Source organism: Lactuca virosa, chromosome 9 (genome assembly GCF_052849685.1).
Source record: "Lactuca virosa cultivar CGN04683 chromosome 9, Lactuca_virosa_CGN04683_v6, whole genome shotgun sequence".
Taxonomy (NCBI): domain Eukaryota; kingdom Viridiplantae; phylum Streptophyta; class Magnoliopsida; order Asterales; family Asteraceae; genus Lactuca; species Lactuca virosa.
This window is the reverse complement of record NC_136434.1, coordinates 3,416,869-3,443,100: the sequence shown is the minus strand read 5'-3', so window position 1 is coordinate 3,443,100 and position 26,232 is coordinate 3,416,869. Positions and strand designations below refer to the sequence as shown.

The 26,232-nt window shown below is 35.5% G+C and overlaps 1 protein-coding gene across 3 annotated transcripts; it reads right to left on the bottom strand.

The window, feature by feature from the left end:
• Window positions 1-4,064: 4,064 nt before the first annotated feature.
• LOC145136400 (Protein kinase superfamily protein) lies at window positions 4,065-7,870 on the bottom strand. 3 transcript variants are annotated; one of them, XM_079070518.1, is made up of 9 exons: window positions 7,642-7,870; window positions 7,419-7,493; window positions 6,583-7,053; window positions 6,136-6,507; window positions 5,844-6,062; window positions 5,408-5,770; window positions 5,075-5,318; window positions 4,856-5,003; window positions 4,065-4,765 (listed from the first exon to the last, which is right to left on the bottom strand). In XM_079070518.1, the coding sequence occupies exons 1-9, from the start codon at window positions 7,706-7,708 to the stop codon at window positions 4,385-4,387; spliced, it is 2,340 nt and encodes a 779-aa protein (XP_078926644.1). In that variant the 5' UTR covers window positions 7,709-7,870; the 3' UTR covers window positions 4,065-4,384. The 3 variants fall into 3 exon arrangements, with proteins under 3 accessions (XP_078926644.1, XP_078926645.1, XP_078926646.1); XM_079070519.1 differs by having other exon boundaries at window positions 5,408-5,767; XM_079070520.1 differs by having other exon boundaries at window positions 7,587-7,839.
• Between the last annotated feature and the right edge of the window lie 18,362 nt (window positions 7,871-26,232).

Below are 26,232 nucleotides of genomic sequence, written 5' to 3'. Positions count from 1 at the left end.
CTTTGAAAATGAAGAAGAATTGAACTGAAATCAAGTTAACCAAAACCCATACGCAAACAAACAAACACAATTACACAATCTTCACCAACTAACACTAAACTTCAACTAGACAAAACCCTAAAACAAAAAACAAAAACAAAAAGAAAATCTGTTTTTTGGGAAAAAATTGAAAGAAAACAAGATTCTCACCTGGGAAGTGTCGACGTTTTACGTCTTACGAACTAGTCGTCTTCAATCTAACCGGCATGAGTGGAGTGTGGTGATAACTGAACTGGGAGAATAGTTGCAGATTGAACCTTCGATTGAGCCTATTGAACACGGATGAGTGGCGATTGAACAACCTAGGTTACGACTTTGACGAGAGTGACAACGGATGGCGTTTGATGTTGGGCGGATGACGATTGAAAAGAGATCGATGTGGTGTTTCTGGTTAATCGGTAATGTGAGCGACGGCGATGACTGGTTTGTGAGGGGAGAGTGACGAGAAGAAGAGTTCGGGTGTCGGCGTTATTCCTAAGAATGAATCACCAAAACCCTAAAAACGACTAAGGTCTAAGTAGGAATGAGCATTAGAACCGCCGGAACCGGACCGGAATTGGTAATAGGTCCGGTTACCGGTTCTCCATTTTTATGAAAACCGGTCCCGGTTTTAAAAACCGGAACCGGTTTGACATTTTTTTCATTTTTTAAAATGCGTATAACTCACTCATATGAAGTCGAAATTATTTGATTTTTTTTCGAACATGTAATTTGAAGTTTGTAATTCATTTTTGACGGTACAAACATATGTTTTTGTTAGATATGGAATCAGACACATGCCTCGAAAGAAAACATATCGATGTTGCGTTTTTTTTATTTCAGCATTATTTTTTTGTTTTTTTGAATATGTCCCATTTTTTAAATGTGTATAACTCATTCATATGACGTCGGAATTACTTAATTTTTTTTCCAGCATGTAATTTGGTGTTTGTAGTTCATTTTAGACTATAAAAACACATATTTTGGTTAGATATTGAATCAGTTATAGACCCTGGAAAACAACATATCAATGCTGCGTTTTTTCTGTTTCGACATTTTTTATTTTTTTGGAATCTGTCCCCGCTTTTAAAATGCGCATAACTCACTCATATGAAGTCGGAATTACTTGATTCTTTTTTCATCATGTAATTTAGTGTTTGTACTTCAATTTAGAATGTAAAAAGTCATAATTTGGTTAAATATTGAATCATTTACAAGCTCTAGAAGATAGCATATAATCTATAGTATTTCAACCGGTTCTATTTTGAAAAATAACCGAAAAACCGGGACCGGAACCGGAACCGGAACCGGAACCGGCGCTAGAACCGGCGGTCCGGTTCCCGGTTCTTATAATATAGGAAAACCGGTTCCGGTTCCGAACCGGTCCGGTTCCAAAGCTCATCCCTAGGTCTAAGGTAGTCAGGTATAAGTATTTTTCCCCTATTTTTTAAATAGAAAATCACCAAAATATAAAAATTATATATATATATATTTTAGAAAAAAGGCGGGTACCCGTCAGTACCGGTTCCGGTTAACCGCCGGTTCCGGATACCCGGTATTGGAACCGGAACCGGCGGGTATCCAGCGGGTATCGGTTCCGTAAAAATGAAAATTGGAACCGGAACCGCTTAAGGCGGTTCCTAGACTTTAGGAACCAGAACCGGAACCGCCTAAGGCAGTTCCAGTTCCAGAACCGGCAGTTCCGAGGCAGTTACGGTTCCGAAAGCAGGTACCCGTTTCCACTGCTCATCCCTAATTATAAACATATGACGTTTATAACCAAATAAATGAAATTTTATAAATTAAAAAGTTAAAAGCATAAGCATCTAAATGTACATTCGGATATTAAGTAGAATATTTTCAAGAATGTATCAACTCAAATTCACTAATCTAATAGATTGGAAAAAAAAGAATTACATTGCTTTTTATTTCTATTTCTTGCGGCCAATTTACCTCGAACCTAGAAACAGACTTTAGGCACTTAAGTGTCCATGGAAAATCTACTAAATCTACTACCAATAAAATACAATTAGTACCTTTTTTGTGATGACAAATAAAATATGCCTTTGGACCAAATGGGCAAGATTATAAACTGAGCCATATTATTCAACAACCCATCATTGAGATATCAAAATTAGCAACTTGGAAATAGTCCCTATAAATTATGTATACGTGAGAAGAAACTGAAATGAAAAAAGAGTACTACATCTATGTACCAATCACATAAAGAGAAGAAAAGAGGTTTTTCAACAAAACCATGCATGCCAATTTCATATATACTTGTTTATTGGCATCTGCATTCATCATATGTCATAAAACAACACAAGTTATTATTATCAGATTCACAAAATTCCAAAACTAATTCAACAAATTCAAAAAGACTGTAAAGTACTGATGGTCAAAATTACCTCTTTGCCAAACGGAAACACAGTATATAACAAAAACTCAACATATGGAGCAACAAATGAATTTCTCTGAGAAATTCATATTAAATTGCATGATTTAGCATGTTTTTGGATTCGCCCTGAATCGACAAAAGCGATAAGATTTAAAACTCAAATAGCCAAATTACAAAAAAGGAGACGATGAATCTCCTTGTCATCGCCACCATTGTTCCAAAAAAAATTGTATAAAAGAAATCTGAACAAAAAATAGAAATTTACTCCAACACACATGCGCAGTTTTACTTACCAGAATGGTGCCGAGACATAAGCACACCGATCGCCAACATCTACACCAAAATGGTTGTTGCTTGATTAGGTCTTCGTCAGTTCATCTTCATTCCTCGGATGCCCTTAATTTTTTTGCCGACAGGGAGGAATGATAATCAACTAAACAGAATAAATAAGAGGGCGTCAATTATTGAATAAAATAGATGATTTGCTTTCTAGCTTCAAGCAATTTTGAGTGTTAATCGGTAGAAGGAATATATGGTAGGGGCGAGATTTAGGACGTCATTTAAAACTAAAATCCCTATTGCATTTACACTTGATTTAAGTTTTCATGATTAATAAATAAGGGCAAACTCGGAAGTTCAGTTTAAATTTTTTTGGACTTAGGAGAAGCCACGTGGACAAAGATGGATTTGAACAACAATAGAAAATGTATTAAGGAACCAAAAACCAACGGGGCTCTGGACAACATAGAAAACAGAAGGAAAAAGAAACCGCAAATCATACAACCTGTTATGTGCTTAATGATCTAAGACAATATTTTAAGTTTCTTCCAAGTCTTCAACTATGACATTATGGGCTTTAATAATCTAGACAGTTAATAACAATAAAATTTGTAGACCAAGGGCAAAATCGTCAAAGTTTGTAGACTCCAATATTAGCAACAAAGCTTTTCTTCAAGCAATGACCAAGGGAATCAACTTCTGAGGGGCAAAATCATCCAAGTAAGTTAAAAGTTTGAACTTATATAAAACCAGACTCCACATTAGTTTAAAACTGAACTGATACTATTCAGCTTGATGACCAGGGGCTGCATCAACAAGGGCACAATCGTTGAAATGAAGGTTAAAAAAACAAATAAAAAATCATCGATGTACAATCAAGGGCAAAACGGACCAAATCAAGGCCAAAATTATAATTACATCTCCCAGACAAGTCTTTCTTTAAGAAACCCAACATCCACCTTGATAAACATGTTGAAAATGAGTGCCAAAGTTGAGAATACATTTCAATTTCCACCACATCCATATCCATATGATATGAGATTAATAACAAAGAACAATACCCATCTAAACCGCTTCAGTGAAACATATTCCTTTTTGGTTATTCCACAGTAATCTAAACTAAAATATTTCAATTTATCCTTCTTTCTCAAACATCAAATTCCTTAAAATTAATAAGAATGCTTAAACACCCTTATGTCTGCTAAAGTTTTGAAGCTTGCACTCACTATTCTTTTTTGTTGGTTCAAACATTACACATCAATGAATATTTGTGTTGAGAGCTATTGATTGCTAACTGAACCAAAATTAAACACAAAGTAAGGTTAGATTCAATCTTAATTAAATGCAGTAACTGATAAAATGGAAGAAGTAATAACATGAATTTTGGTTTTTCTCATGATCGTTGACAACTCACTCATGATTGTTAAAATACAGAAGAAGAGAAGGAGTAAATAATTCTTAGCAAAAAAAAAAAAAAAAAACTCTCCTAACAATTACAATTACAATTACGTATGTAAAAACATAGCGTTACTACTGTACAGTGAAACAAATAATACACTACTAAGTACTAATACCTGGCTGTGAGCCCGTTCCCTGTTTCCATTATACAGAAACAAATCTTTCTCTTGAGCAAGCAATTAAGCATTTTCCCCCAAGCCGGGCCCAAACCCAAATTGACCAAAATCATCTTCATCTTCCTTCATGAAGGTCTTCCGAAAAGAGGGTTGTTCTGGATATGTTATCATGATCAAAGGCACTTAGACCAGAGTAAGGACCGGAGGAGAATATAGAAGACGTCCCGTCTGATTCAAATGTAGTGGATGATTGCTTCTGAGTGGCAGTGGCAGTGGCAGTGGCCGTGGGTCCCACGTCCTGATACTCTGTGACACGCTGCACCATTTTCAGCGACTGTACAACTTCCCCCATGGTGGGGCGTTGATTTGCTTCAGGGGCCACACAAGCTGCTGCAATCGTACAAACCCTAGCCAGATCTTCAATCGGGTACTTTCCCCCAAGCTTCGGATCTGCAACTTCTTCCAATCGCTCCTTATCTCTTAGAATTGGCCGAGCCTACATTGCATTGCATTGTTTGTTTATTATTATTTTTATTTTTTTAAAAAAAATTAAATTAAATTAAAAAATTAAAAAATGAAAACTGACCCAAGAGACCAGGTTCTCCTGTCCGGATGGTTGGCTCATCTCCACAGGCTTCCTTCCTGTTAACAACTCAAGCAGGACCACCCCATAGCTGTACACGTCACTCTTCACCAGCAGATGTCCAGTCATGGCATATTCAGGAGCCACATACCTGTAATGTAAATCAACTACTATAACATAATCTTGTAAGGTGAAAGCTGAAAACAAAGATTAAATACGAACCCAAATGTGCCCATAACACGAGTAGACAAATAAGTTGCTCTGCCCTCTGGGGCCTGTTTAGCTAGCCCAAAGTCTGCAACTTTAGCATGGAAGTTGTTCTCCAGTAAGATATTAGAAGCCTTGAAATCTCTGTGGATCACACAAGGCTGTGAATCCTCATGAAGATATGCAAGTCCCCTTGCAGCATCAAGTGCAATCTTCATTCGAGTATCCCAATCCAAGGGACAGTTCAACCCTAGTGGGCCTGTAAATGTAAAACCAACCATTATATATTATAGCTCAATTTATATAATTAATACAGTAAGAAACAAGGAAGTTAAGTAAGTAAGTTACCATGGAGCCAAGCCTCCAAACTTCCATTTGGAACAAGTTCATAGCAAAGAAGATTTTCAGAAGAATCACGGTTGCTGTGGTAACCAACAAGTTTGACAAGGTTACGATGATGCAACCTACTGAGCATCTCAACTTCTACCAAAAATTCCTTATCCCCTTGTTGGCCTCCACTAGAAAGCCTCTTTATTGCCACCTGTGTGCCATCACTTAATACACCTTTAAAAACTCTTCCAAAACCACCCTCACCAAGTATACTTGAATCTTCAAAGTTATTAGTCGCTTCTTTTAGTTCTTCATATGCAAGAAATCTTGTACTCGTAGGATGCGGAAAAGATCCTCCTTCCCTTGGCTTAGCTGCTGCTGCTGTTAACAACAAATGAATCATAAATATATTCATTCATTCATAAGACATAAATCATCATCATCATCATCATACCAGTTTCTTTTGATGATGCTTCTGGTTTTCGTCTACGTGAAGCACATGAACAAAGTATAAGCACAGAAATGACAGCAACAGACAGGATTCCAGCAGCAATCCCAACAAGAAGCATCAAGCTCAGGTGTTTTCCACGACCAGAAGAAGTATTATTGGCTGATGTTGGAGTTGAAGGCAATGAAGGAGCTGACTTTGTGGGTGATGTAGCAATGTGAGGTGCTGCATGTATATGTATATCATCATAACACCCACCGTGTTATAAACATGCAAAATTATGAATAAAATAAGTTACCTGGAGCAGGAGCAAGAGGCTTGAAATAGGTTAAGTTGAGAAGCTGGTAACCACCCACGAGCTTGGGGTCTAGATGAACCTTGTGTGTAGAAAGTGAAGAGTTTATTTCAGAAGCTTCAGTGGAATTAAAACTGATTCCAGTATGTGGAGTTATGTCCATTGAAATGTTAAGTCTTGATAAGCTCAGCAAATAAAAGTTGATTAGCTCGATCTGAGAAACCCTGAGCCCAAGTTGAGTAGCAAACTGCTGAAGAAATAGATTCCAATTCGGGTTAGATGACACATTTAACAGGAGAATGTCAAGTTTTATCGGATACACACAGTGGCATCCCTCCATGTCCCGTTTCAGCACAGTTTCAGGTCCACAACAATCTGCCAAACACAAACACAGTCCATATGCATCAATTCTTTTTTTTTTTTTTTTTTTTTTAAAAAAAGGTATCTTACTGGAGGAATGAGGAGACAATGGTGGCTGGGCTAAGCCAGTAGGTAAGGTACCAGCACCAGATTGAGACTGAGCAGGAGCAATATCTGCTAAGCGTGGAGGTGTAAGCATGGTGGCAGGAGGTAGTGTTTCACTTTTCCTGATTGAAGGTTTTGAGATTGAAGTTGAAGGAGGCTGAGTTGAAGCTATGAATGCTCCATAGTTAGGTGGCTGAGCTGGTGATAGCACAAGCTTTGGTGCACCAAGGGGTGAAAGACGTCTCCTGTGTTGATGTTGTTTCTGGAACAATGGAAGACTGACTGGCAGGGGTAGATCAGGGATTTCATTAGTGGGTGGAGATAAAATTTGTGCCCCCGTTTGGGTTTGGGTTTGGTTGTCAGTGAAATCAGCGTTGGCAGTGCATATGATGATGATAAATGGAATAAGCAACTGTTTCACCAAGGGCCAATGCGAATGCTTTTTCTTTACTGATCCTGCAACGCAATTTAGATAACGGAAATTGTGTTGGTTAAAAGAAACAAGCATACAAATTTAAATCATAATTCTTGAATGAATGTTTGTTTATTTATACAAGATTAGCAAATATCTGTATACAATTGGTTGGGGGTTAACCTAGGGGTCCTTCATTCGAAAGTTTCCCTTGAAAATAAGGTTTATGCCCTAACTTAATTAACTGGAATCAACAAGTCACATCCAAACCGATACAACACCAGGTGGGGATTGGGATTGCACATTATAGATAAAAACCTAATCTTCAAATCATAAGTGGATTAGAAAACAAAAGGACCGAAACTAAAATTAACGCATGAAGCGAATTGAGAAATAAGTAGAAGCGCACCAGTGCAGTTAGAAACAGCAATCGACTTTATAGCTTCAGACATCACCGGCGCCGACGGGCATGAAGGGTTCAGATCTACAAGATTCAGTCAAAGGGTCAGCTAGATCACTTGCTAAGAACACGGACAATGCCCATAAGCCATTGAATGAGCAGGATTGGCGTAGATACCAGCTGAATCGGAGCTAAAAAAAAAATGGGACTTTCAGATTTAAAGCACCTTCACCTTCTCCGACAGGTGAATTGTAACCAAGAGAACTCAACACATGGATAGAATGGAATGAAGAAAACATAAAACAGCTAAGCGAAATATAGAATTGTGAATCTTTTGGCAAGAAATACGGAGATATCGTTGGCTTCACCCAGCCATCAAAACTGAGAAAAGAAGCTTTCGAATTACTACAAAATAAATTTGGTCTCTTTTTTCTCGTGCAAGGTGTTTTTGGGTATATATGCCTTCGTCTAACGTGCGCTATTAACGGAAAAGTAGACCACTATATAACGGTTAAAAGCCATCACCGTCAATCTCGTCACCGTCCAAGTGTAAATTGACATCATCATTCAATAGTTGTAAGAATTAAGAAGACGGGCAGTTGGATAATGCCCGGATGTGATCCTCAATCTCATCCCCACTCAATTAATCATTACAAAAACAAAAAAAATAATAATAAACATTAAATCTGTGTTTTCAAAATAATCACTAAATAAAAAAGAGTAATTTCGGTAAATGAACAAAATTTAGGTTGAGTTCGAAGAAAATGACCATAAAAATGAAGATTTCAGAAAATGACCACAGGTTCCACAGAGGGGGTTTTGCGGAACCATAAACACCTCTGCGGATCTTGGTTTTTTTCATTTTTTTTCGTTTTTTCGTTTTTCTTTTTTCGTTTATTAATTTTTTTTTAATCACATAAGGTATTATGTGATTATTATGTAAAAAAAAAATGTTTTCGTTTTTCTTATTTAATTACCCGTTTATAAAAGCTGTGTGTTTAATAAAAATTATACAAATATTCTATGTTTTTTATAAAATTACAAATAAAAATTATACAAATACTTTAAGTAGGTTACAAAACATACTTTAGAAAACATAAACATACAACATTCATAATAAACATACTATGAAATAAACTTCATTCATTCAAATCGAACCACGGAAACTTTGATTTGTTTTCGTATTCCGTCAATGGGTTTTCTGTTGCTTGTGTCCCTAGGTTTATTGTCGCTTGCGTCCATTGGTTATCTGGCTATTGCTTCCATTGGTACTCGGTGCAACCCTGCCATTGGTTCTGTGGCTCTTCCTGCGGTCGGTATTCAGTCCATTGCGTTCATTGGTTATGTGGCTCCTGCTGCCATTGATGTTCGGTCTGTTGTGTCCATTGGTTGTCTGGCTGCTGCTGCTATTGATGTTCAGTCTGGTGTGTCCATTGGTTGTCTGGTTGCTGCTGCCATTGATGTTCAGTCTGTTGTGTCCATTGGTTGTCTGATTGCTGCTGCCATTGTTGTTCGGTATGTTGCGTCCATTGGTTCTCTGGCTCATGTTGCCATTAGTTTTCGGTCACTTGCGTCGGTTCCTCTTCTTTCGCTTTTGTCCCACTCCCTGACGCCCCAGTACGTTTTTTACTTTTACTTTGGTTATTTGGAACGATTTCCTTACACGTCCTTGCATTATGAGTTGTGTTATGGCATCTACCACACCTTCTTATTTTTGGTTCCTTGCCTTGAGAGGGAATACGATTGGTGTTTTTTGGTCTACCGGCTTGACATATTTTCATCACAGGAGGTTTAACAACCATAAGGTCATCCGGAACTTCCCAATCACTAAGTTCTGAAAGAGGGTATACGGCATGCTCATACGTTCTTCGATATGTTTCAATTTTATAAGCATCTATAGCCATATGCCCACAGTGATCAATTTTCAAGTGCGTTAAAACGATTATCACATGGCCACATGGCAAACCAGTTAGTTGCCAATATCTGCAAGAACAAGTCTTTTCCCTCAAATTCACTATGCCACCACTTTTGAAGTCATGCACTTGATATGTTGTATTGTCCACACTGGATACCGACAATCCTTGAATCCCCTCTTTATTGTTTTTAACCATATCTTCTGTCCACTTCGTAAGTATTGTTGTACTTTTTTCTGTTAAAACAAACATATATTATTATATATGACATTTATCATATAATTTAAAAATAAACACAATCATACCTTCTATAACTGATCCGCAGAGGTGTACACAAATCCGCAGATGTGTACACAGATCCACAGAGGTGTATACTGATCCGCAGAGGTGCACACTGATCCGCAGATGTGTACACTGATCCGCTGATAACAGTTATGTGGATTCCCTAACAGTTCTCTAGACTGATATTAAACATAAGTTCATTATTTTTAACCTTTTTTGTCAATTTTTTTACATAAAACATAAGGTATTAGTGTATTAAAAAAACTAATATTAATAAACGAAAACAAAAAATAGAAAAAACGAAAAAACGAAAAAATAAAAATTAAAAAACTCAAGATCCGCAGAGGTGTTTCGGTTCCTCATAGGCAAACGTATTACATAAAACATTTCATTATTTTTAACCTTTTTTTGTAGAATTTTTTACATAGTAATCACATAAGGTATTAGTGTATTTAAAAAAAAATAAAAAATCAAAAAACAAAGATTCCGTAGAGCTGTAGAGGATCCGCAGAGCCTTCAATGGAGTTTATTTCAAAATATGTTTATTATGAATGTTGTATGTTTATGTTTTCTAAAGTATGTTTTGTAACCTACTTAAAGTATGTTTATTATTCAGAATACCAGTGTGTGTAATTTTATAAAAAACATTGAATATTTGTATAATTTTTATTAAACACACAACTTTTATAAACGGGTAATTAAATAAGAAAAACGAAAAACGAAAGCAAATTTTTTTTACATAATAATCATATAGTACCTTACGTGATTAAAAAATATTAATAAACGAAAACAAAAAAAAACGAAAAAACGAAAAAAAATGAAAAAAACCAAGATCTGCAGAGGTGTTCACATTTCGCAGAGGTGTTTATGGTTCCGCAGAACCCCCTCTGCGGAACCTGTGGTCATTTTTTAAAATCTTCATTTTTGTGGTCATTTTTATTCAAACTCACCCTCCATTTTGGTCATTTGCCGAATTTTCTCAATAAAAGATTAGAGATTACTAATAGTCACCGTTTTCACACAAAGCATCGGCAATATAAGATCGTTTTGTGATTTTCGTAATGAACATGTAAATGTCATCTTTAAAAATGATGGGTCTCGCATATTAAAAGTATAGAATTATTTTTCTGACTTTTTTTTGTTTTTTTACAAAAAAAAAAAAAACAAAAAAAACAAAAAAAAATGTTCTTAAAAAATTGCAACCTCATCGCTCCACCATCTTTTGGATGTGTATTTTAATACCGATCAGTTGGTTTAGAGGTTTATACAAGCAATGATTTCATACAATTATTTTATTGTTTATTTGATTACTATGGATACATGCAAATGAAAATTCTCAGGGACAAGACTATGCAATCAGGGAGGAAAGTCGACACTAGGATGATCTCCACCTCTTGTTAGCCACGATCACTTTGTCTCCTTCAAAATAAAGGTGGGTTTGGTCGTTAACGGATACGTGTGAGTTCTCGGTTGCTTCAGTTCGTGTTTTTATCGATAAACACATCCTTCACTATTCTGACACCTTTCACTGTGGAATAGGTCGATGACTATTAAAGTTAATATTATCGTGTGACGTTTGATTTTAAATAAGCTTCCTTATAGAGTTAATCTTGCACGTATAGGTTTAGATATTCCCTCAGTTCTTTGCCCGTTTTGTGAAGCTAGCATTGAGATGGTTGGCCACTTGTTTTTTAGATGTACTATTGCTTCAAAGTTGAGCCGTCAAACTGAGAGATGGTGTAGTGAACGAGTCGATGGCTACCATTGGTTATTGTAACATCGTACTTTTAGGGATAGAAAATTTTCGCTTTAATTTAATAAATAAATAATAAAAGTAATAATAATAAAATTAATAAAGCAAAAATCATATTATTGGTTAATATTTATAAATAAGAGGGAATACAATTTAAATTTGACACGTTTAGTAAATAAGGGTTAAAGTTGACAAAATTGTGAAAGTTGAGTTTGACCAAGAGTTGACTCACTTAAGTGGGGCTTGGGACTAAATAATGTCATAGGAATGGTGAAGAATTACTAAATGTGTAAATAACAAAGGTCTAGTTCCAAGATTTGGGGGATTATGGTCCGGTTGCATAAACTAGATGTTTGGTGGCCAATTTAGGATAAGAGAGACTTGTATTAAGACCCCAACTCTCCATTATCCCTCTCATTTCATCTTCATCACATATCATACATACTTATAAAGCTAGCATTTTTTCTTGAATCTCATGCATTTGAAACCCCCTATTTTAACTTCCTCAAACCACATTCATTTGAAACCCCCTTTTTTAACTAATGCAACTCAAAAGTTTTCTTAATTATGATCTAATACTCAAAAGTTTTATAACTTATATTATGTTTAATTAACATTTAGTGAAAAGTTTACTATAAAAAGGTCAATCTTTTGTGTATTTTGTGGTATATAAAATCTTACATGTAAGAATGATTTGAAGATATTGTGATTCAAAAGTTTTCATATAGTTGAAACATTCACGATCCAAATATGATGATTTGAAGAAATGGGTTATGTCGCATCGATGGTAATTGTAATATGGTTTTTTCTTTCAACCAAAACAAATGAAGCTTTTCTATTCTTTCTTTATATTTAGTTTCTCATTTAATCTTTATATGTGATTTGTGTGTATTACTCAATCTTGAATGTGACTCTCCAAACATCAATGTTTTGCTTGAAATATCTTTCTGATTCTTCTTTTTCAAGAAAAATATTTTGATTGCAGGTTAGTGAAGAATTGTCATCAAGTTTCTATGGTTGCATGGTGTTAAATGAAGAAAGAAGATTCATAAAATGGATATAGGTTTTTTTGTTTGAGCAAAGTTGACGAATGTTACTTTTTTCTTTTGATTTAAATGTATGTTTATGTAACATCTTTATTTTCTACCACCCAATGCTCTTATTTATTTGATTGTAGTTTTTCTATTTTGATTATGTTTATTTTCTATTATTTTTTTGTTGGGTTATCCTACACAACATATTTAAAAGACAATATTTAAAAGATAACATAATTTTGAACATTTGATATGTAATTATGATAGATTTATCATGATATGTTCTTCATATGAAAGTAATTTATCCATATTACTACGACAAAAATTACATATGACATTTACGAAAATATATATATTATATGTGATTTGTTTAACATGTATATGCACCTATGTATGTTATAAATTTATAATTAAATATCTTTATGTTTAATAATTGAAGGGATTAAAATGATGCATCAAAACCAATTATTTAGACGAATATAATAATAATAATAATAATAATAATAATAATAATAATAATAAATATACATTTCCAAGTACCGCATTCATTTGAAACTCACACTACAACTCAAGAGTTTTCTAATTTATGTATATTTATTAGTTACAAGTCAAGAGTTTTTAACTTATGATTATTAATTAGTAATCACTAATAACTTTTTATTTTCCTTTCTTTTATAAGGTTGTAAAGTTTTGCTCATTAAAAACATTAACGTATTTGAAGAGATTTGTGATTTAAATATGAAGAGTTAATATAAATGTTATAATAGATGTTTTAGTGTTTTTATGTTATTAAAAGTTATAGTGTTTATTTTTCATATTTTTATTATTCGTTGTATATACATCTTTTTTAATACAAATGTTATAATAGATGTTTTTCTATTTTTATGTTACTAAAAGTTGCAGTTCATATTTTTGTTCATTCGTTTTGTTACCCGTTATATTATCATTCATTTGATATATAATTTACACAATTTTAAACGGTTTATAAAATTATCAAATAATTGTATATATCACAATGACTTAAAAATTAAACTATAATGTTTAATAAAACTAATATGTTAACTATATGTTTGCTTTACTACTAACATTTTGTTTCAAAGTAGAAATATTAAATAATAATTTGGTAAAAGTTATTATTTTAAGTATATAATTTTATTCTCGCGCAACGCGCGGGGATTCGCCTAGTTTAGGAGATAAAGGAGAGAATTATGGGCGATTTTGAAGGTCTTCATTCATTAAGCTTGGATTCAAGGAGTTTACGGTTAAATCAAATCAAGATTTGAAGTTTCCTAGTGACTGCAAGATAAATTTTGTAACGACCCAAATTCTCGTCCGTCATCAAGGTTAACTTCCGTTATTTGAGTATTAATTTTCGTTAGTAATTTTAGCTTTTATGATTATAAATTCAAATAAATTAAAGACAAAATTGCAAAAATGGTCCCTGTAGTATGCATTTTTTGGGTTTTCGTCCAAACCTCGATTTTTTATGGCTTTGTGGCCCTTTTGGCCATGTTTCTATGTGGAAATGGCCCCTCCGAAAATTAAAATGACTATTATACCCTTATATTTTTATTTTTACATTTTTTAATATCTATTTTAATATTTTAATAATTAAAACAATAGAAAGGGCCCTCTCTCTCTCTCTCTCAACAATGTATACTTATAGCTTTGTGAGTTGTACCACCAAATCCCTCCCGTTTGTAAAGGAAGAGCATGTTCCTTCGTTTGTTCATCCTCTATCGTCTTTTTCTATACCTAAAACACTTTCATATTCACAAAATACATGCCTATATATGATTAGGTTCATGAAATTTTATCAGTTTGTGTTTATCATGTTATGTACTTTGATTTTATGTCTGATTGTTTTCTTCATTAACTAATTAGGTTTCAAGCCCTATTTGTTTGAATAAATAACTACTTGAAAAAGTTCTAAACTGTAACAAACCTAAGATTACCCTTCGCTTCGCAAATTAGTTTTTTACTAAATGTTGTTTGGGGGAAAATGAAGAGTCTGATTCTTTTTATTTTATCCTTCGGTATCATTATTTGTAAGTGAAATGGAGAAACCTACAGCAAATCAATTCCCTGAAGCAAATTCGTTGTCTGATGGGTTTGTTGATAGTTCTACTGGATCTCTAACCCCTTTAGTACCCACAACACCATATCAAGAAGAGGAAGTGACTGATTATAAGGATGAGAAACTAGTAGAAGTTAAGTCAAGGCCTGATTTGATAGTAAATGACAATCATGTGAAGGTGATAATGGAAGTCCATAGCTAACAAGAACGTTCCCTCTACTTACAAACCCATCAAGAAATTTTGCAACCAGTTTATTCATTGTCTGATTGGTTTTCGAAGGTGGTTGTTGATATCGCCACACACACCCACCTTCAAATCTTCTTTTGCATTTCCTTGATTTTCAACTCTCTCCCTCTCACACACCAAATAGTTTGTTCATAATTAATTTCAATTAAAATGTATACAAGCAAAAGTGAAGAAAACCCTACTGAAAATCGAGGATATTGTGATTACACCATCAAAAATAGATCCATAACTGGGTAAGGTGACAATACCAGGAGATGTTAATCCAGACACACTCATCAAGAGACTAGCTAAAACCAGAAAGCTTGCGGAGGTTTGGAGGGCTCCGAACACGAAGCTAACTCTACAAATCAAAAATCAAATTTTCGAACATACAGATTAACGGTGGTGGTAGGTTGGGGAAGAAGAACATGTGTGGGGTTTTTTTAATTTCTTTCTTTAGAAAGAGAGAAAGAGAGAGGTAGAGAGAGAGGGGGGGGGTATGTGGCCCAGTTTTATATTTAATAATAGTAATATTTTAAGAAAATGAAAGAAAAGTGAAAATTAAATTCATTAAGGGTATAATAGTCTTTTTAGTTTGGACATGGACCAAAACCGCCTGTAAACTTGTTGAAAAGGATCATCAACCCAAAAAAGTTGGGGTTTGGACCAAACCCCAAAAAAATGCATACCATAGGGATCATTTTTGCAGTTTCGTCTAAATTAAAATAAAAGGGTGTTAATTTATACCTAAACTAATGATCAAATATATTTAATTTGAGGGGATTTTGTAACACTCCAAAAATTATAAAAAAAATAAAATTTTAAAATCAACCATTAACCATCATTGTTTACAAAAAAGTCACTGTTTCAAAAGTAAAGTCATATCAGAGTCACAGAGTGCCCAAAAATCCATATCACGAAAATGGGAAGATGTGCACGATCAGGTCTTCGCTTTCCCACGATCCTCAAAAGTACATGAAACAATAAACTACAAATGTAAGCCAAAGCTAAGTGAGTTCCCCAAAAATACTAACACACTACATAACAAAAAAGCATGCAAAATATGAGTCTTCAACCTGACTGGACCGCCTCGCATGGCCTACAGCCTATTCGGACCGCTCTTCGGGCCTTCGACATGATTGGACCGCCTTGTAGGGCCTACAGCCTATCCGAACCACCCCGGGTGTCTTGGTCTTCAGCACAAAGCAGGACCGACTCAACCCAACCACAATATATCGACATATGTAACAGATAAACATAAACACAGAACCAGCAAATACAGATAATCATACAGATTTACTAATCAGTCATATACTAGCATAGTACTATCCCATAACCAAGATATATAATCTATTGGGTCGGCATTGGTGCCTTCGACCCACAGGAACATTAAGGAAAACTCACCTCTCAGTCTGAACGCAAGCTGAATAAATCTCTACTCCGAAAACCGGCTCTACTCGACACCTATTATCCAAAATATTGCCCAACTAAATTTAATACCACATTACCCAAAATACCCTTTGGTCAAGATTGGTCAAACCTAACAAACCAGCTGAGTCAACCCAGCCGAGTATGTCGGGCGTACACAGATGTATGCGGGACGTACTCTGTTTGACCGAGGAGTCAGGGTGAAGACTGCTTATGCGCAGTGTACCCTTCGGTACACCCAGCGTACGCACCTGGTCAGCAACCCTTTCTCAAATGGGCTTAATACCTTAAGACTTTTCATTAAAAACCATATCTAAGTCTAAAATTTTGTCCTTGACCATAAAGTTTCCAAGTTTATGGTCTTGCATGGCCAATAAATGCTTAACACTAAAAAACCCAACATCTTAATCCATTAAGACCAGCAAACTCATGTATGGGGAAGAACTAAGAGCCAAGATCATATTTTTATCACTCCAACTACCCTAAAACGTCCAAAAGGAAAACTCATTGGGTCTAGGGTAGCTCATACCCAAAAAGACCAAGAATGTGGGGCTAAAAAGCATTAACTTTGAACATAAGCAAGATCTAATGATAGGATCATCAAGTTCAGAACTTTATACCTCAAAATGAAGCTTTTTGCGGTTTTTACCCTACAAAAAGGATTGAATAACTAGAAGTATAAAATTAAAAATCAAATAAACCGTTCCCCGACAACGGCGCCAAAAACTCGATGTGCAAAATTATACCTATCAACTTTTAAATTTGTAAACCTAACTAACTGAAACGACCCGAAAATCCTAAGTAAAAATTTCATTTTTATTATAACCAAACCACTAATGTAACTTTGTTCAATACATTGAAAAACATTTCAATTAAACAAATATCAGAGTCTAATCCCAAAGATCACATAATGCGAAAAACACTGGTGTATGCCCTGCGATCGTCCCGAGCTCTTTCATTTGAAAACTGGAGTACCTGAAACAAAAATGAAAATTGTAAGCACAAAGCTTAGTGAGTTCCACAAATACCACATATAAATCACATTTATTGGGCCTCGCCCTATCATCGAGCCCCACCCGACATCGGACATCGTCCGGCATCGAGCTGAGCTCTGTAGAACGAGCCCCGCCCAACATACAATAACATATTTCAAATAAACACATACACATACAATAATCACACAAATAAATAGCATACAAATATTCATCGGGCCCCGCCCGGCATCGGACCTTAGTCCAGAAGCATACAAGTACAGAAACATGGAAGAGTAACGAAGACATAAAGCATACAACTATTCCTCGGGCCTGACATCGGACCGAAATCCGGAAAGCATATAAATATTCATCGGGCACCGCCCGACATCGGACCGAAATCCGGAAAGCATATAAATATTCATTGGGCACCGCCTGACATCGGACCGAAATCCGGAAAGCATATAAATATTCATCGGGCACCACCCGACATCGGACCAAAATCCGGAAATCATACAATCATAAACACGGGCTGGCATTGGTGCCTTCGACCCGATCAATCTAGGAGGAAACTCACCTCTAATGTACAAGCTCACTGCACGAAATCCCTAGCTGCTGCCCTGATGATTTCCCAAACTAACAATAACCAAAACACATTGAACTAGCAACTGAATTCCAAACCATGATCCACAATCCAAACTTGGGGTAAAATGACCATTTTACCCCTGGCCCAACAAGACTCACAACCAAAGCCTAAGCCCTAAAACCAACAAGGCCCAACACTATAAGATCCATAAAAGCCCATTAATGGCCCAATTTTCCAAATTGGGCCCAACCCCATGTGGCCTTGCCCAAAAGCCCAACAAGTCCTAGTCCAATAACAAAATCTCAGAAAACCTAAAGGTTCCACAAGGCTCAAGCCCATTGGGTCCACAAATCCCAAAACGATACTGGGGCATTACGTTGGGCGTACACAATGGTACGCAGGGCGTACCACGAAGACCTCAGTACGCAGGGCGTACTCCACAAACTTCCAATGACTTATTTCATGACTTAATCCGTTAAGTCCTTCCATAATGACCACATAATTGATGGGTTTTGAGCACTACAACATTCCTATGCAAACCCTAAAGCTTTGGATCTAGTTTGTCTAATGAACATGCAATAATCATCCAAAGCCATAAACCCTAGATCTAGCATGTGATAATCGATATTAACATAAGAATAGGGTTTAGATCTTACCTTTGATTGTTATGTAGTAATAACAATCTATTCCTTCTTGTAATTGACTTCTGAAAGCTTAGTGTCACAAATGTCACACCTCTAATGGCTCACAAACACCAAGAGCAAGAGGATGACTTAGGAGAAGAGAAGGAGGCACCAAAGTTCGTCCAAGAACCCTAAGGAATGCTTAGCCACGTTTTTGGTGCCCTAGGGGTCTTTAAATATGTGAGGCTATTAGGGTTTTGAACTAGGAAACCCTAATCTGACTGCTTAGGCCCTAAGCAGCCCATGGACTCCTCCTTTAGAGGCCTTGGACGAATTCTAATGGGTTTCCCCATAGATTTCGTCCACTCCATCCTCTATGGAGTCCATTAGCCCAATATCCAACTATCACACAATTGACAGTTCTAGTCCCCTTTATTTAATTAATGTCTTTTAGCCACAAAATTAATTCTCATTAATTCTTGACCAATAATATTAATTAAACAATATGATTTCTCTTTTAATATATTATTCATAAAATATATTAATAAATCATAATTATTCTCTTTTTCCATAAATCATCCTATCAAGTTGCTTTGGTGAAGGCAACCCAAAAGGACCATGCTCGCAATCGGGTCAAGTACATACCAAAATAGTTATGGGCTTAGACACTAATACAACAGTCTCCCACTTGGATAAGTCTAATAACTATTCTACGTATGACTTCAGATCTTGATCAGCAATCGTAGCTTTCAAAAGCCGATGTCAACTCTGATCTTATCAGATACGCGTCCTTTAGATAAGGGATCATATATTCATCCATTTTAGATATCGTATAGACGTGAGACATGGATTTTAATCATTGTCTCAGTTTATGTGTTGTTTCCCGATTTTTGATTTACGACGACTAACTAATTGAACAAATCAAATTAGTCCTGGCCCGGCCGAGCACTTTCCTTTGTCATCACTAAATCATCGAAGGGCCCACATATATCGCTTTTATCCCACATTGGGTAAAAGGAACGGATAAACTTCGACTCAATGCTCGCTTGTACTCACTCACCGAATTACACACAACAATATGTTTTATAACACCAAGTTACTGGTGCGTTTACATATTATCAATGTGCAACCAACTCGCAAGATACAACTCACACATCTCGGTTTCAAGAATATAAGATATTATCGTCTCACCAATCACTCGTGATAAAATCCATGAAGCGATCCAAGTGAGTGTGGGTTTAATCTAATGCTCAAATCATATTCATAAGCACTCATGAACGTTGTAGCAAACCTTTTCCATCTCTAATACACTTTAGACAATCTACAAACCAATTCATGACAATCTTCTTTCATACCTACATCCAAAGTATGAGCGACTGTGGAACGTTCGAATAATCTTATTATTCAGGAAGTCAAAACATGCAAATTTAAACACAAGAATAATACTAATCTTATATGGCCCCAAAATTTTGAGTATAAATAAAACACTTTTATTTAATCACCATATTGATTACTCATTATTTGTTGTTTCGGGTAATCAACTTCTTACTTGAATTATAACGACAATTGTCCCATGCTCTTAGCATGCACACTATGTTTTCCTATGGTCCTTACCTTGTGAAATAGATCTATTGAGAACATTTTCAACAAAACTCATTTCACAATTCCTAATCCTTATCAATTAGTGTAAGATTACAAAATTCTCGCCACTACTAGATTATGTTAGATTCTTACACTTTATGCAACGGTCCTTTCGTAATGTTACGGCACAAAAGTTACCAAGACTCGGCCAATGAAATTACAAAATGCTCTATTGGATATTGTTACAAGACAATTCCATAGATGTGAAGTCTCACATTCAAAGTACATTCCTTTGAACATCCTTCTTGCATAAAAGTTTCTAATCTAGACATAAACTCCTAACGTCTAACTCCCAATATGGAAACATTTCCATATTTTCCATATGACAACTCATTTTAAATAGAATCTTATTTATTCATAATAATGTCAATATGGTCCATCCATGACTATACTTCTAACTGTCCACAAGTGACCAATCCTTGGCGAACCTCAGATTATCCTTGACAGTTGTTTAACTAATTCAGTCAAATCCGATTCTAGTCCTCTTTCCCTCTTAATGCCCTATGCATTTGGAAAATTTTAGAATGGTCGAATATTACAGCATATGCAATCAATCCTATACCCGAAGTGTATGGGATACGATTCATAATGAGAGACGTGATACTTTACCAGTTTCTTGCTATAATATTGTCATAATATTTCTATTTGACGTGTTCTCAAAATTCGAACTATGAAGAGGGATGTCGTAATCATAATCGAACTTTGAGAATGCAAATAATAAATATATTCTTGACTAATTTCAATTAAAATTTCTCGATCTAAGCTTTTAGATTGGAAACGAAGTATAACATTCTCTCCCTTAATTATAGCAAAAACATCTTTTCAACCCCTGCAACTTTGCAAAGTGAAACTTTTGTTTTTCTATAATTAATATTGCTAACTTGCAATAATAATCATGCTCCCACTAACATGATGATTATATCCATACCAGCATAACATTTATGCTCCCACTAGCTTTGACACGTATTCAGAAAACAGTTGGACTTCTAAAAGACAATACTAATTTACTTCCAAAGTTCATATTTCCAATACGATGTGCTTCGATAAGCCTTTATCTAAGCTTCTCAAACTCACATACCTTTCCTTAGACAGCTCACATGTGTGTCTAAACTAATTCAGAACTTATATTACTAAGTCCCAAATGTTCAGACTAATTGTCAAATCTCACAATTCGAACTATGAAGAGGGATGCCGTAATCATAATCGAATTTGAGAATGCAATTTACATAATTGCTATCTCCTTAAAATCTCTCTTAGTGAAAGCGTTTCCTCACAATCATTTTCATGAAGGATAGAAACCTTATGACATTTAGATTTTTATGGTGCATGTGTTCCTATCCATGCAAATTTGTCATAAGCATAATCATGAGATAATGTTTGTGACAAATTCAACCTCTTATGCACAGAACCTGTTCATTCTTAATTTCTTGTCATCAAGGGTCCCACCATTGCTTCCAAGTTATTTAGCAGCTCACCTATGCCAGTCAATGTACATTCATTGATCAAGGTATTTGCCCTTATGCATTCAATTGAGAACTCGTAGAACTCATATGCATAATCACTCAACTGGATTGGCACAAAAATAAAATTTTGTCAACACGATAGGTTACAATCCTCAAGTCGTGTGCTAGTGTTTAATAGATTTACTTCTTGATTTGTTCTTGAAACTTTTCAAGATCTTTAGACTCCCACTGACCTCTTGACATATAAGATTCTCTTATCAAGAAACATTTCTTGACAAAACAAATATTCAAGAGTCAGTGTGTGTCTTTATCAAGACAAACCTACACACAATTTGGTACTAGTTGGTCTTTGTCTTATCCAATACATCACAACTTACCAAAATTTTGGTACGAAGTACGATTCATCTTATTGTAACGCCCCGGTTTTTCTCGGTACGTTTAGTTATTTTAATTTAATTATTCTTGTAACCTCGGGTTAATTTATTTAACCAAGGTCTGATTTCTTATGTTATTGGACTCTTTTGATCATCTTGTAAACTCCTTTTATTGAAGTCCATGGGCTATGGGCCTATTTGCAAAGTCCGTCTAGTAAATAGTACTTAATGTGTTAATTGAGTCATTTGGAACACACACAAGAAAAACACTCTAAACCCTACTCTCTCTCTCTCTCACATCGTCCTTCTCTCTCTCTTTGGGATCAAGAGCAGCCAAGGGGCTGTTGTTTGGAGCTTAATTCTTGTTCATTTCCAGCCTTGATTCATATTGGTATGAACCTCCTTATCATTTCTTACAACTTAATTCATAACCTTGTTCTAGTTTTATGATTTCATCTTCACTTCTTCTCCTTCTTATTTGATTTGTATCTCTTTTGTTATTTGCAAAGAATTGTATTTTATACATCATCTCAAGATCCTATCTTCACCCCATATATGGTGGATGATGGATCTAGGGGATTACATGTTGCAAAAGATCATGGAAACCCTAAAAGGGAGAATGGTGATTTTATGTGCTTTATGTTCATTTTCATGTTGATTATTATTACAATCGTGTGGCAAAATGAAATCCTAATGATACCTAACCCTTTTTAGTACCACCATGATCATGGGGACTAAATTGGGATGATGAACATATCTTAAAATGTGTTTCAAAGGGAGAAGGATGGATAAGCCAAAAAGGAATCACGGGTGGCTACGATTCTGTTTTCCATCAGATCTGTGGTCATTTTGTAAAACTCATATCTTGAGTTCTAGAACTCAAACGGACCCCAAACCAGTTCCCAAAGTTCACAAATTGAGTTGGATAACTTTCTTAAGCAGGCCAACCTCACTGATAAGGACTTTATCTATGGGAAAGAATGGCATCTTTGCTGTTAGGTCTGATCCGGGTCTGTTCTGATATGTCATTTTGTTTTCATCATTTATAAGGCTTGGAAAAGGATCAAGAGTGATTACAAGTTTCTATATGTTCCTGATATTATGAATTTAATATCTGGAGCAAATGGGGTGTTATTTCAAATTATAAATTGGTTAGAATGGATCCACACTCCAGATCAGTGGGCAGTCACCAGCTTTTGCTAGTGTTGTGATTGTCCACAATGTGAATTTTATATCTGGAGTTTGGGAGATGCTTTTCATTAAATTCCAACTCTGAGACTTTCATTTGTATTTCCTTTACTTCTCTGAATTTTGGTTTGGACGAATTCTACTCACAAGTTGGGTAGAATTGGCCAACATCACTTGACTGTATTGTTGGAGACAGAAGTGATACACCATTTTGTAAAATTCATATTTAATTCATCTTTTGGAGTTAGAAGGAGTTCTTTATAGTTCTGGAATCCTGATCAATCATAGTTTCCTATAAAATTTATTTAAAGCTATGTTTCTGTTTTAGATTTTGGAGTAAATCCGTTTTGAACAGCAGGTCTGTTTTAGAGACCTTGCTGTGATTACTCTTTTCTCAACTCATAGCTTCATTACTTCTCCTTTCTAACCTTTAGTCCTTCTTAGGTGAGGTTTTGAAGTTTTCTCAAGCTTGGTAGCATTATTTGATTGTTAGCTATCCTTACTACTCACTCAAGGTGAGTTCTCTCACACCATTGTATTGATGATTGTGTTTGCTAGTTAGCTCGTGTGTGATTATTTGAATTCATTATAAAAGCATGTTATATAACTATTGTTTTAATTCGTACATGTGCACTGTATATAACTAATTATTGATATGGGGACACCACCAAAGGATATGGATTTACCGGTGCAGTGGGTAGGTAAGATCACAAACGTTATACTCATCGTGAGGTGCGGTGATTAGGGCCAAATGATACGGGATCCTCCCGGTGCGGTTCAAACCTACAAGTCCTTCTTGTATTATAGGCATTGATTCGTTCTTTGCCCTTATCATATAATTATAATTGGAAAATGGATTAGGGTTAGTAAATATGAATGTTAGTACAATGTCTGTGTTTGAATTCACTAAGCTTTGTGCTTACGGTTTCCCTTATAACTTTTCAGGTGTTAAGATTAAAGAGGCTAAGGCTTGACATGGAGCACCGGGACATCGCTACTAGTTATTTTTGTTGGGACCTTATTATTATTATTACTTCCGCACTTATTTTATATGATTATTAAGTTGATGGATTATGTTATGACTATTTCAGTTGTTTTAATTTAATTTAAGATGCGTTTTAAAAGTTTAAAATTTTTGCAAAAAAATTTGGGTGTCACACTTATTGACTTAACCATTTCAACAATTCCCATTCCCCTTCTTAGCCATACTAATACACCAAGATGTCCTTAGAGGATGAATTGTAATATGGTTCTTATAATCTTTAAGACGATCATAAAACACGATACAAAAGTACTATCCCTTCTTCTTAGATTGGATAAACTTTTATCTTTGATTCTTCTTACTCGTTCTGCCATTCATTGAAACTTTTTAATGATTCAGAATTACACTTAATCTTGTAAGCATAATCATATTTACTAGACTTTTAGTAAATCATGACGAATAATCTCATTTGTTATTTATGGTGGACTTAACCAGTGCACAACATTGTGAACTCGATCTCCTAGTCCTTCACTTTGACTCTTTGTCAAGGAATTAGCCTTTAAAATTTCTAAGTACCAAGATTTCCATACATCACATGATTCAAATCATATGATTCCAAGCTTCAGTCCAATTGAAACTTGGGCGATGGGAATCTTTCCTTACTTATAAAATCACGACGCTACCATAAATAACATAACTAAGAATTACATCCACTTAATATTGCTTATAATAGAAACATACAAACATCAATATTCATAATTGCCATTGCAAGGAAATATAAATAAGACAAAATCAAAATTTATTTTATTGCCGAAAAATATATCCTTACAATTCAAGTGAAAACTATGCTATTACATATTCCTAAGCAATTTATCATAACTCTAAGCAGCAGCTCAAAAATCCGATCATCGAATCCATGCGATCGTAATCTATTTCTTCACGATCAGACTCAGCTCGCTCCTTCCTCTAAGCTTCCTTTCCTTTCTTCGATCCTTCAAAACATCGAAATGTAATCTTATCACATCATGTATTAAGAATCTCCAAATAGGAACTTAATAGAGTTAGATAGTGGATATTTCCTAAAGCACAGTCATACATCTTGACTCTCCCATCTCTTAGATCTCTTAGGTAGTCAGGGCAGCTTCGTAACCAATGCCCCTTCTTTTGGCAGTAGAAACTTATGGACTCTCTGGAATAGCACACGGGACTATCTCAGACCCAGCCTTTCTCTTGCGTAGAGAAAACTTTTCTGGACTTCCAATGTTACCATTGCCCATAGAGGGTTGGGATATTGATTTACTAGACAATTTTGCTGACCAGTGCGCCAAATCATTTCTGATTCAGCAGCAATAAGCAAATAGGTCAAATCAATAAGGGTCATGTCGTGTTCCATCATATAGTACTCTCTAACGAACTTACCATATGATTCGGGAAGTGACTGAAGAACCAAGTCAACAACCAACTTCCTTTAAACATCGACACCCAACTATCCCAATCTATCAATATGTAACCTTTTATCCAAGACATGAGCACATATAGACTTTCCATTTTCGTGTCTTTTGCCAATAGGGCTTGAGTGACCTTGAACTTTTCAAGTCTTCGAACACGTGGGTCAGGGAGAATTATTGGAGGAGGTGGAGGAAATGAAGCATGATTTCCATTTTCACAATACAATCGTGGAACATCATTTTCACGTGGAAAACTTTTTCCAACGGATTTAGGAAGACCATTAGTTGTCAGACTTTGACATCTATGAAACGAGAGAAAATTCAAGTTTAGTTGATTGAGTCCTTAATAAAACACCCAAATGAGATATTAAGGCTAGGACCCAACATAGTATCCTACAAATTGGAAGAGGGATGCCGTAATCCAACTCGCAGAACATTTGAAGGTAGGTAAATAACGATTTACCAATTTCCACCATGAAAAACGAAAAGAAGGTTAAGTTTTAAATGAATTGAAACTCCTAGATCTTTTGAGATTCATTGAACTTTTCAATGTCATGTTTAATCTCAATTATGCCCTTCATTTGTGACTGGGATGCCGAGGATCACAAATAAGGTGTGAATAACCATGCGAATATGCGTGGTGCCCTCAATGTTACAGTCACCTAATCGACGTGCCGGTTAACCACACACGCTCCATCGATCTATGACAAACATCGAGTCACCCTTCGCTACCAATGCCAAACCCAACTTAGTGTGCCGGTTAACCACACACGCTCCACTAATTGTCTCGACAAGGGTACAAAGTGTAATTCCATGGAATTGCATCGATTTCAC